General features: G+C 39.8%; 1 protein-coding gene across 1 annotated transcript; it reads right to left on the reverse strand.

Moving 5' to 3' along the window:
- Positions 1–1,580: 1,580 nt before the first annotated feature.
- Positions 1,581–12,577, reverse strand: ptpn18 (protein tyrosine phosphatase non-receptor type 18). Its single transcript, XM_071348997.1, has 15 exons — positions 12,384–12,577; positions 7,703–7,811; positions 7,514–7,590; positions 7,322–7,417; positions 7,155–7,193; positions 6,942–7,010; positions 6,392–6,454; positions 6,032–6,174; positions 5,359–5,425; positions 5,108–5,185; positions 4,878–4,967; positions 4,200–4,285; positions 2,547–2,875; positions 2,103–2,192; positions 1,581–1,894 (listed from the first exon to the last, which is right to left on the reverse strand). The coding sequence occupies exons 1-15, from the start codon at positions 12,465–12,467 to the stop codon at positions 1,821–1,823; spliced, it is 1,494 nt and encodes a 497-aa protein (XP_071205098.1). The 5' UTR covers positions 12,468–12,577; the 3' UTR covers positions 1,581–1,820.
- Between the last annotated feature and the right edge of the window lie 1,212 nt (positions 12,578–13,789).

Here is a 13,789-nt window from a genome sequence, read left to right on the forward strand (position 1 = left end):
CTAAAGGTAGATTTAATATCACCAGTCAATACATCAGACACAGCAGCAAATAATCATGAAAAAAGGTCAAAATATTGATTTGCTTTAGTGCATTTTAATGTGCGTGCGTGCGTGCGTGCGTGTGTGTGCGTGTGTGTGTGTGTGTGTGTTTGTGTGTGTGTGTGTGTGTGTGAAAATGCATTTGTGAACATGTGTGTGTGTGTGTGTTTGTGTGTGTTGTGGTGGCTAAATCTGGGTGAAGTGTTGCTATGACATAGCTGGAGGCTTGGGTTGAGAAGCCATGGTACAGGTCATTAGATTGTCTTTTTACATTAGCATCTGTTGAATGGGATTAGCCATCCAGCCGAGTTTAAACCCTTGACATCCCACATGCACTGCCAACTAGAAACCAGAGTGGCCATTAGCAACACCCCCTCAAGTGTCTATCACACACGCCCGTCCCAGCGTTGGGTCTCCACGGCTGGGGTAAAAGAAAATGTTCTTATGGGCAACTTTCTATAGGAACATGACATAGGACCACACATTTAAACTCCTGAGTGGTGCAGCGGCCTAAGGCACTGCATCTTAGTGCTAGAGGTGTCACTACAGACACCCTGGTTTGAATCCAGGCTGTATCACAACCGGCCGTGATTGGATCACAACCGGCCGTGAGTCCCATAGGGCGGCGCACAATTGGTCCAGCATCGTCCGGGTTTGGCTGGTGTAGGCCGTCGTTGTAAATAAGAATTTGTTCTTTAACTGACTTGCCTAGTTAAATAAAGGTAAACAAAAACATAGCTATAATGTTAGATATTTAAGTGCATTGCTGACTTAATCTCCATAGAGACTTCTCTCATTTTTTTTTGTTGCTTTTGACAGACAGAGTATCAGCTTGGTATCTGGCAGATACACAGATGTTCATTTCAGAGTGTAAGAAGTTGTGTTTCGATTGATTTCCGTGACTGAAACACAATATCAGCATAGCCAGAGAAGTCAGAGGTCAATCTTCAAAGCTGGTATTTCCAGCACAGAATGTTCAGCAAAGTGCTTTCAAGTAAAGCACATTGTTTTTAATGTGATCACCAGAACATTTGTTGTATCTACATGTATGCTGCATTGACTGTGGTAAGTAAGCAGGCCTAATACAAAGATGTATTTCAAAGAACCTTGAAGAAATTGTTGTCTTTATTGTAAGTCCTTGTCACCAGAAATGAGTAGACATCAAATAAATACCTGTGAAAAAAACATTTTACAATACCTGTTTCGTTAATATTGAAAAGCTCATTATCCCATGTTACTATAGTGCCCCCTGTTGGTTAGTGCCGTCACACCATAGCAACACTTTGAACTTGAATTTGGTAAATACACTCTTAGAAAAAAGAGTTCCAAAAGGGTTCTTCGACTGTCCACATAGGATAACCCTTTGAATAATAATTTCTGGTTACAGGTGGAATCCTTCAGGGTTCCTCTGTGGAAAGGGTTCTAACTGGAACCAAAAATGGTTCTTTAAAGGCTTCTCCTATGGGGACAGCTGAAGAACCTTAGGTTAGGATCCAAAACCTGTGTAGTATCCAAAAACAATACCTGTCTCAGAATGGAAAGATGTTTCATAAAATGTATTTATTTTCATCAGTAATATCAATCACAATAAATAAAGAAGTGGTACAAAAGATCTGAAAAATATACCAACTCAAACGGGTTACAAAATAAAGATTTTTCTGATCACATAGAGGTGTTCACAGCAAGTTAAAAACCTCTATGAAAGAGCCCATTCCCACTGCTTCTAAAACATGTAAAACGTTGAATAGACTGTTTTCCAGGCCTGGTATATGGCTGCTGTATCATCTCTCCACATGACTCCACTCTGCCGGGGTATCCCGGGGCCCTTTGGGTTTCTTAATACGACAGTTGAACCCTGAGGGACAGTTGAGAAATGTGTTTGGGATTAGTTGAAGGCACCTGCAAGTACATCTAACAGTTTACATAGCCTTGTTTTGGCATCCAGTCACAATTATCATGAGATTCTGAGGAAATTGATATTACATTGGGTAGCTATAATGGCATGGGATAGTAACAGTAAATGGCATTGGATAACAGTATCACAAACACAAGCAGATATTCACCCATGCTACCAGGAGTACAGCTGTTGGTCAGGTCTTTGATGGGATTTGAGACATATTCATAGTCATCGTCCATCGAGGAATGACGCTCAGCTAGAGAAAAGCAAACAGTAAGAATCAGTAAAACATTTTCCACATAAACAGCTCAATATGGCTGTCAAGGAATTGTTACTGGCAAGAAACTAAATGAAGATGGAAAACGAATATTGCTCCTTTGTGGTCAATGTAGAACTCAAATTACTTTTCGCATTGATTTATTACTTAAAATGACAGTGTACGCCCTCGTAAATAACCATGACACAATTTCCCCAGTTTCACAGTATTGGACGGATGTTACTAGATCTAGATTACAATGCTCTTCTAAAAGACTGGATCTTTTTTGCAGGGCATAATGACTAAAACAAAATCAGAGCTGGCCTCACATTGGTCTCCCTAAAATGCTCTCACCTGTGACCTGTTCACCGCCACTCTGTTCCTTCCCTAAAGCGTCCTCAGCTAGCCTGTGATTGGCTGGTCTAGCTGTGTCATATATGGGTGATGCCGCTGGAGGTGGATTGGCTGGAGGACACCTGCTCTTGGGCTTGACCGTGCTGTAGAGAGCAGTGGCGGGGCATTTCAGGGTGCCGAGCTCTGCGTTGTCATAGTGATGGAGAGCGGCCGGAGGAGCTGAGGAAGAGGCTGGTGACGGAAGCTGTTTGGACTTGTTGACCACAGCATAGGTGTCATCCATATTCTGCTGGTACAGTTGAGGCGCTCTGGGCTGCACACTAGAATTTCTAAAGAGGAGTAGACATCCACAATTCCATCAACAGTGAGAAGCAAAAAGTACAAATGTGGCCTTATTGTTTCTGCTCTACACACTAGATGGCCATAACTATTATACATATGACTGAATTTTCATTATCTAGTCTGTTTTCTTTCTGGGGCTTCCACAGTGGATTTTTACCATTAGTATATCGGTATAGAAACTAAGATTGATTAAAAATGTCAATGTTACAATAGTGATTTCCTACTGAGTCTTTGACCATGTTTACAGAGATATAGATCATTTGTGTTTAAGCCTGTGATACGAGCTGATGGGTTCTTGGTAACAGTTGAACATATGGGAGGGAGGAAAGAGGATGTGAAAGTGATGGTTAACAGCCCAGTGTGTCACTTCCTCTGCAGCATGATGAATGTTGTTGTTGTACAGAAATGGTTAAATCCTTCTGATTCACGCATCATGTTTCCATAAAGTTCTGTAAAATGTAACTAACAATAACTGGCTTAAAGTCCCTTTCACTTCAAGATCTTCAACGTGTACGACAACACTGTATTTGAATAGAGAGTACATTTAGCAATACTAAAGGTGCACTATGCAGAAATTGATCAGCCATTTCCTGGTTGATAAAACTAGCATAATTTCAGTTTCTGTGACAAAACAAGCAAGTATAGTGTCATTGAATCATTGTACTAAACCACTTGAAATATATGGTTACTGATAATGGGCCTCTGTACGCCTATGAAGATATTCCATAAAAAATCTGCCGTTTCCAGCTACAATAGTAATTTACAACATAAACAATGTCTACACTGTATTTCTGATCAATTTGATGTGATTTTAATGGATAAAAAAATGAGTTTTTCTTTCAAAACAAGGACATTTCTAAGTGACCTCAAACTTTGGAACGGTAGTGTATATTTGACCACAACAGTTACATAGTGCAAAATATTAATAAATGACTTGGTATTGATAAGCTTATGTACACTAAAACTACACACCCAACAAACACAAAACCCTATTGTACAGCCAACTGAAATAGATGTACAAAACAGGAAGCTCCCTAACTCTCTCTCTCTCTCTCTCTCTCTCTCTCTCTCTCTCTCTCTCTCTCTCTCTCTCTCTCTCTCTCTCTCTCTCTCTCTCTCTCTCTCTCTCTCTCTCTCTCTCTCTCTCTCTCTCTCAAACTGAAAGTCAACATCTCCACAATGTATCGGAGCACCTTACTGTGGTATACCATTATCTCAGGCTGCTTATTAAAGTCAGAAACTGTTGTTAATGTGTGTATGTCGATGCACATCACACATCAGGCTGAACAAAGAAAGAATACTTGCTCCTACCTTTTTTCAAGTGGCTGAGCGATGGCTGATGTTATCGGTGGAGAGGTCTTCACAGACTCAACGTCATCATAGAGAGGTTGGTTGCTCTATTAACAACAAAAAAAGCCGTTTAGGACCAGAGAGGTATAGGACTGTGTCTCTAAAGTTCAGGCTCTGTATGAAAATGTGTGAACAATCATCTTCTATGTGCCAATATTTGCATAGGGAGGAAGCGGGATGGCTGGTTTCCTGCGTAACATTTTTTATGTTATTTTTACTCCACTCATCACATTGAAATATCAGACGGAAGTATAATATGATCAGATTAAATGGATGACACAAGGAAAAGACAGGGCCTTTGTTAGTTTCTATTTTTAATAACAGACAAACTGACATATTCTGTCAGCTTTGCCTTGTACCTCTGCCCAATTACTGGCAAAAGATCTGATCTGACCGGGTAAAAGATCTGAATTGGGCTGCCTGTGTATACGCAGCATCTGACCGCAACACAGACGTGCCAATAATCCCCATAATACTACATGCCCTCTCATGTCTTATTGTTCTAGTAAAGCTTGCTTGAACATGAATGCTAGTACGGCATGTGTTGAATACTGTGTTGTATTTTGTCTTTAGAAAAAGGCTGACATCTGTCGGTTGGAGATAGCAATTACAAAAACCTGATAACTGTTTCTGTCTTACCTTGGTGAGATTCTGGTAGTTGTTCTCAGGTGACCGTAAAGCCTTCTCAAACATGTAAGCCACGGCAGAAAACACAAACTGATACTGCTCCTGGTTGGAAGGATGGGAAAAAGATGATTGAAGACATAATTTCCACAGGAGAGAATTACAGTATTTATTGCATGATATATAATACCCTGCAGAAAATAAACACAATTTCTCATATGTAATTCTGTCTGATAATAAAATACCTTTGTCTGAACAGCTGATGGCCTCTGTCTCCTTAGTTCCACTACAATCTTCATGATATTGAAATCTCCTTTGATTTGCTGGTGGAGAAATATGAGAATGCATTAGTCAAAACACTCACACCCACCAATATTCTTTTTAAGTATTTTTTTTTTTACAAGTATTATTGTTTTTAGTTGCAGTCTACAAAGGTATTGTAAAACCAATTCCCTAAATAATGCCATCAATGTAATGCAGTGAACATAAGTAATACCTTTGTCACAAGAAGATCATGAACATAATCCAGGGCACAAATCACCCCTGTTCTTCCACAACCAGCACTGAAAATACAAAACACAACCAAATACATGACATGGTCTGCTCCATTCAGTCTCTGATAGTAGTACTCAAACATTACCAGAGAAGTCCACAACATGAACACAAGTCTGGATATGACACGGTAGACCCCATCAGGTCCTGAATTTTTAACATATCTCAATTTATCTTTATTTAACTAGGCAAGTCAGTTCAGAACAAATTCTTAAATACAATGACGGCCTACCCAGGCCAAACCAAGACGATGCTGGGCCAATTGTGCGCCGCCCCATGGGACTCCCAATAACGTCCGGTAGTGATACACCCCGGGATTGAACCATGGGTATGTAGGGTATGTAGTGATGCCCCTGGCATTGAGATGCAGTGCCTTAGACCTCTGCGCCACTCAGGAGCCCATCTAAATGGCATCATTAAAACGCATGGAGCTCAAGGAGTACATGTGGCCTTGTGATAAACAATATTGAATGATATGCATTGAGGAATTTTAATGGGCATATGGATCATAGTCTGTCTCTGAGCACGACAATTTCCTCTCGGAGCACAACAAGTCCACTGTGCAGACAGTAATCATAGGGGCTGTGCTGTATGTCATGTATAGGGGACAAACAGACCTGCAGTGGATGAGAACAGGGCTAGTGTTGTTTCCCTGGGCTTTGCGAGCCATATCCATCATTTCTAAAATACCACCAGCTGTGTATGGAATGTCATGATCAGGCCAAGCTGTGTATTGGAATTGAGAGATAGTCCGTGTTTCCTAGACAAACAGAAAACATGGTTTGCATATGACTTCACTGGCTCCCGCTCATTCAACTTCCTGGATACCAACAAATAATGTGAGATTATCCAATGTGGATAATGGTTGTTGGAAAATAACACTGATTAATTTTTCTACGATATTGAATAATTCTTTGACTAGTGCTGCTGATGGAAAACAACACAAAATAATACCCTTTTCACAGTTGGACACTTACATTATGATATCTCACAGTCAGAGTCCTTAAGACTACTTCTTCATTTGGGTTGGATTCCTCAAGCTGAAAAAACATGATAACATTTCAATTAAAAATGTTCTAGTGTTTCCTAAAACAGGTGCCTGTGATTTCATGCAGACAACAACATGTGGGTCAATATGCCATGAAATAACCAAACTGAGTAAACATAGTGCACAGGAACTGACACATCATCTGTGGAGGATGTTGGGTAAAAAGGGAAGTCTTCATGAATATTCTCGGAAAACCCAGACTATAAAACAACCCTACTGGGCAAACACTGGTTGAATGATTTCAATGATATGTCACTTAACCAATGTGAAATATACGTTAAATTGACATCTGTGCCTAGTGGGACAGCACTCTGTGCATGCTGGAATATTGGTAACATTGTGGGAGGCAACCCGTCTGTCTGGGACTACTCCTGAATAGTAATACAACTAAGAAGATACATCTGGATCAACTGAAAGTTGTGTGGTCTGTGTATCTTCACAGTATACAATATAATGAAGATATATCGACAAAAACTTACATTTGAGACAATAAAGGGACCAAAGGGGGTTGTTTCCTTGACAGTTGTCCAATAGCGCTCACACTTTTTCTAAAAAAGAAAAGACAGTGAAAGAAACAACATTATGAGTCAAGAGGACACAAGCACCAAAGTTGATAAATTATACAGTACAATAATATGTTCACACTTCCACTGTACCTTTTTTTATAAAAATGTGACTAAAAGGGCATTTACCTTTCCCATTTCAATTTCTCTGCAAGCCATGATTATAACCTAAAACAGGGATAGGAATAGAGGCAACATTAGATTTGGAGACAATTTTCCCATTCTTCATCTGTGTAACAGAGCTACTGTACAAGCTGTACTACATGTATAGGAAAGCTGAATACAATCTTCCTTACCTTTACATCATACTGCCAAATCATTTGCCAGAAGTCAACCAAAGTGTGCCTCAGAGGTCCTTGGGTCGCTATGTATTCTCTGGTCTCTGTTGCCCCCTAGAGGACAGATGAGATATAGCAGAATAATCAGCTTCAGACAGAGCAGAATGAAATGCAATAGGACTTACTGAATGAGAGAAGGCAATACTGTACTTTAATGAAGCTGGCGTTGATATAGTCAGAATCATTGTCATTCGTCAGTAGAGTTAGGGGAACACGGGTCTGGTCATCTATATAAAAATATGAGTTTTTGTTCAGATAAGTTTAATATTAAGCAATAATCTAATTTTCAATTAGAGTAAAAACCACTAACATTTTTTATGTCTCCATCATTGTGCTTACATGGTAAAATGTCTTTGTAACGATTCTTCTTTACATTGTCCTTCAGTGCCCCGGCTTTCGTCGTAAGGCCAAGATCTTTCTTGATGATGGAAGTCCGATCACGGATATTCTACAAACACAAAGAAACATCGAAGCTGAGATGAGGTTGGGGGCAACTTTCATGAATGTGAAACTGTAATTATGTAGACAGCGATTCCAGCTGTGAGTCTTTCTGGGTAAGCCTCTAAGAGCTTTGTACACCAGGATCTTACAATATTTGCACATTATTCTTGTACATTTTTTTCAAGCTCTGTCAAGTTGGTTGTTGATCACTGCTAGACAGCCATTTTCAAGTCTTGCCATAGATTTTCAAGCCGATTTTTGTTAAAACTGTAACTAGGCCAGTCAGGAACATTCAATATCCTCTTGGTAAGCAAATCCAGTGAATATTTGGACTTGTCCTTTAGGTTATTGTCCTGCTGAAGGGTGAATTCATCTCCCAGTGTCTGGTGGAAAGCAGACTGAATCACGTTTTCCTCTAGAATTTTGCCTGTGTTTAGCTCCAATACGTTTTTTTTAAATCCTGAAAAACTTCCCAGTCCTTAACGATTACAAGCATACCCATAACATGATGCTTGAAAATATGAAAAGTGGTACTCAGTAATGTGTTGTATTTGATTTGCCCAAAACATAACACTTTGTATTCAGGAAAAAAACTTAATTGTTTTGCCAAATGTTTTGCAATATTACTTTAGTGTTTTAGTGTTTTGCAACCCTGTGTAATACTTTAGTGTTTTACAACCCTGTTCCTGGAGATCTACCCTCCCGTAGGTTTTCACTCCAACCCCAGTTGAAGATAAATATCATAATCAGGTGGGCTAAATTAGGGTTAAAGTTAAAACCTACAGGACAGTAGCTCTCCAGGAACACGGTTGAAGAGCCGTGCTTTAGTGCCTTGTTGCAAACAGGATGCACGTTTTGGAATATTTTTATTCTGTACAAGCTTCCTTATTTTCACTCTGTAAATTAGGTTAGTACTGTGGAGTAACTACAATGTTGTTGATCCATCCTTAGTTTTCTCCTATCACAGTCATTAAACTCTGTGACTGTTTTAAAGTCACCATTGGGGTGAAATCCCTGAGTGGTTTCCTTCCTCTCTGGCAACTGAGATAGGAAGGACACCTGTATCTTTGTAGTGACTGGGTGTATTGATATACCATCCAAAGTGTAATTCATAACTTCACCATGCTCAAAGGGATATTATTATTTTTTTAAATTATTATTACCAATAGGTGCCCTTTGCAAGGCATTGGAAAACCTCGCTGGTCTTTGTGGTTGAATCTGTGTTTGAAATTCACTGCTTGTGTAACGACTCTCCTCTTCTTCTGACGAGGAGTAAGAGATATCGGACCAATGTGCAGCGTGGTAAGTGTCCATTTTAATATATAAAACTGAACACTACAAAAATACAACATAACAAAGTGAATGAACAAACGAAAATCGAAACAGTCCCGTATGGTGCAAACACAGACACAGGAAACAACCACCCACAAAACACAAAGGAAAACAGGCTACCTAAATATGGCTCCCAATCAGAGACAACGACTGACACCTGCCTCTGATTGAGAACCATACTAGGCCAAACACATAGAAATAGAACAACAGAACAAAACATAGAAAAACAACATAGAATGCCCACCCCAACTCACGCTCTGACCACACTAAAATAAAGACATAAAAAAGGAACTAAGGTCAGAACGTGACAGCTTGACTGATGGACCTTACAGAATACAGATAATTGTATGCGTGGCATACAGAGATGAGGTAGTAATTCAAAAATCATGTTAAACTGTAACGGCTGTCATATTCGTTCTCCTCCTCAGACGAGGAGGAGCATGGATCGGACCAACACGCAGCGAGGTATGTAGACATAATGATTTATTAAATGAAGACGAAACACGAAGAACACTTGAATAAACTACAAAACAACAAACGACGTTAAACAGATCTGAACTTGTGAACATAAAAAACAATGAACGAACGAACGAACGAACGAACGAACGAAACAGTACCGTGTGGTGTAACAAACACAGACACAGCGACAATCACCCACAAACAAACAGTGAGAACAGCCTACCTTAATATGGTTCTCAATCAGAGGAAACGTCAAACACCTGCCTCTAATTGAGAACCATATCAGGCAACACATTTAACCCAACATAGAAACACATAACATAGAATGCCCACCCCAACTCACGCCCTGACCAACTAAACACATACAAAAACAAGGAAAACAGGTCAGGAACGTGACATAAACACTATTATTGCACACAGAGTGAGTCCATGCAACTTATTATGTGACTTGTTAAGCACATTTTTACTCCTGAACTTATTTAGGCTTGCCATAACAAAGGGGTTCAATACTTATTGACTCACGAGATTTCAGCTTTTCAGTTTCAATTAATTTGTAAACATTTAGAAATGTAATCCATTTTAAATTCAGGCTTTAACACAACAAAATGTGTAAAAAATCAAGGAGTGTGAATACTTTCTGAAGGCACTGCATGTGATAATGTAACCGGTGTGAAATGGCTAGCTAGTTAGCTGTGTGCGCTAGTGGCAGTTCAATCGCTGACGTCACTAGCGCTGAGACCTTGAACTAGTTGATTCCCTTGCACTGCGGCTTTTGTCGAGCGACAGGTAACGATGCTCCATGGGAGGCAGTAGCTGTGTTCATAGGGTCCCTAGTTCAAGACCAGATTGAGGTGAAGATAGGGACAGAAGTAATACTGATACAATATCACAGCTTTCTTCATGCCATAATATAGACATAATTACATTACCACCATTTCTCACTTTGCACATTCTTAGTCTCTTAGTCTCCAACAAACTAACATGGTCCAAGCACACCAAGACAGTCATGAAGAGGGCACAACAAAAATATTTTCCCCCTCAGGAGACTGAAAAGATTTGGCATGGGTCCTCAGATCTCAAAAGGTTCTACAGCTGCACAATCGAGAGCATCCTGACGAGTTGCATCACTGCCTGGTATGGCAACTGCTCGGCCTCCGACCCCAAGGCACTACAGAGGGTAGTGCATACGGCCCAGTACATCACTGGGGCCAAGCTTCCTGCCATCCAGGACATCTACACCAGGCGGTGTCAGAGGAAGGCCCTAAAAATTGTCAAAGAGTCCGGCCACCCTAGTCATAAACTGTTCTCTCCGCTACAGCACGGCAAGCTGTACTGAAGCGCCAAGTCTAGGTCCAAGAGGCTTCTAAACAGCTTCTACCCCCAAGCCATAAGACTCCTGAACATCTAATCAAATGGCCACCCAGACTATTTGCATTGCCCCCCTCTTTTACGCTACTGCTACTCTCTGTTATTGTCTATGCCAAGTCACTTTAACAACTCTACCTACATGTACATATTACCTCAATTACCTCAACTAACCGGTTCCCCGCACATTGACTCTGTACCGGTACCCCCTGTACATAGCCTTGCTATTGTTATTTTACTGCTGCTCTTGAATTATAATTATTAGTTACTTTTATTTATTTATTTTTCTACTTAAAACTGCATTGTTGGTTAAGGGCTTGTAAGTAAGCATTTCACTGTAAGGTCTACACCTGTTGTATTCAGCATTTCACTGTAAGGTCTACACCTGTTGTATTCGGCGCATGTGACAAATACAATTTGATTTGAATGAGGCTGGTTAGAAAATAGTTCACATGTATTACTATTTCGATCATTACTGTCATTAATTCAACATACAAACAGTCAACAGAATCATGTTTATTGAAAACAATCTGACGCTGGCATGTAAAAGCACTGACACCCCTCACAATGGAACATTGTCAATAAAGAATCTTACGCAACGGTCTACTAGCTGCAACAAGGAAATGTTTCCCATAGTGGCCTCAGTGTTAATAAATAACTTACTTTTGAACTTTGGAAGCTAAATTAGGAAAAAAAGGACTAGCCTACTTACTGTATCTTAACACTTACAGAGGTTCACATGTAGGAAGAGCAATAGCCTACAGTAGTTTAACAAAATATACTTCTGCAAATGTTGCTATTCAGTTCAGTGTAATGTCAAAACAAAACTAAATAACCAAGGTTCACTTCTGTATGTGCTTTAAAGAGAGATGCCACTGATTTGAAAGAAGGTTTTTGTTAACTGCATTCAAGTTACAACATGCATTGTATTATACTATACAGAAAACAAGTTACAACATGCATTGTATTATACTATACAGAAAACAAGTTACAACATGCATTGTATTATACTATACAGAAAGCAAGTAGCCAACATGATTTGCAGATTTAACATTCAAACAAACAATTCAGTAGCCTACTTTTCCTTTGTTTAATCATCATACCTCTCAGTTTTACTACCCTTATCTACAACTGGACCAGTGTATGATGTGCAGCCTGTGATGTTGTACATCATGCACAGCGTACACACAATCTTTAGCCATTCTTCAACCAGTTATGTGCAATCAATAGATTAATACAATTGCAATGTCAAAGTCCCATGAAGTGCTGTGCCTTAAATCATACTTTTTTTTTTCATCTGAAAATATTACCTGGTCTTATTGTCTTTCTATGGGAATTAATTATAACCTGAGAATATACCATGTGTATGTGACCAATAACAGTTGATTTGATTTGATATACAGGTATGGTGATTTTCACTTACACTATACTCCGATGAGATGATGCCCTCTGCTCTGCTGTCATCTATCAAGGACATCTGACCTAGGAACCTCGATAGGTGCTCCATCTGTGCGGCGGCTAGGGATGTCAATTTAACTTTTTAAATGGCAGGCAATGGGCGGCCACTATATCAATACAACAATTCTAAACAAACGCAGAGCGCCTTGCCGCACCAATCTCTAGTGCGATGATTAGCCTAGGTTCCGCGTGTACCTCTTGGAACGTTCCTTATGTCATTGTCACTGTGAGGCAAGTCATGTACATTTCCGCATTGAAAGCTCCTGGCTTATTTATTGGCGTCAAAACAGGGGAGGAACTTTCACATAAACTCCCATACACTACTATTACAACAGATGGAAAAATGTATAGCATATTATGTATAGCATATTTATTCTTTGCCAACAAGAATATTCAAAGCATTTTCAAAAGCTCTATTATTTTACGTTAGTTGTACAGTTAAATAATGTGTTATTATAAAGTTATCAAGCAGGCTATCAATGCAGGAATCACATTTAGACTAATAGGGAGTCCTAAAACTTGCAGCCTGATAATATTCTCCGGGATATTAATTAGCCTGACACTTTCTAAAAAATATATCCTATGTGGTTATTTACATTGTCCATAGATTAGTAAACACGTCAGAGATGAGGATCAGCCTATTTTTGTTGTATTCCAGGGTGTGCTCGGCTAGTATTCTGAGCAGATGAAACCAACGTGCAGACAATTGACCGCCAGGAAACTTCAGTGATTTTACTATGTCTGTATTATATGGGTGTTTATTCTACTGCTATAGCCTACACTTCGTATAGGAGAAGGGCGGCATATCGATGCATGGTTTATTGAAACTGTAACGGTTCCATCAGAACATGCCTCCTCAACAACCCGTGGATTTTTTTTTCAGACGCAATGATAAAAAGAAAATGGCTAGCATATCTGTCTCCAAATTCACACAGCCACCAGTTAGGCATACACTCAAAACAGAGACTGCAAAAAGGATTGACAACTCAACTGTGACACTGAAATTTTGGTTCAAACACAATCGCTGTGCAACACTTCCCCTCTGCCTCTGGAAAACGCACAGCCATAGTAAATAATAGGTGGAGGTGCATTCTCGTCATACTTGTGCGGTGATACTGATGGTTTGTTGACAACTGCAGCATTTTAGCTAAGCCTAACCCAGCTACGGACAGACATGACTTTACTTAGCAGCATGTGATAATTGGTTCGAATCCAGGCTATATCACACCTGTCCGTGATTTGGAGTCCCATAGGGCTGCGCACAATTGTAAATAAGAATTTGTTCTTAACTGACTTGCCTGGTTACATTTTTTTTTAAAGCTACAGTTGGCAACAACTATTATCCCCGAAGCCACTACTAGATGGAGCTGT

The sequence above is a fragment of the Salvelinus alpinus genome, chromosome 17 (genome assembly GCF_045679555.1).
Source record: "Salvelinus alpinus chromosome 17, SLU_Salpinus.1, whole genome shotgun sequence".
Lineage (NCBI taxonomy): Eukaryota > Metazoa > Chordata > Actinopteri > Salmoniformes > Salmonidae > Salvelinus > Salvelinus alpinus.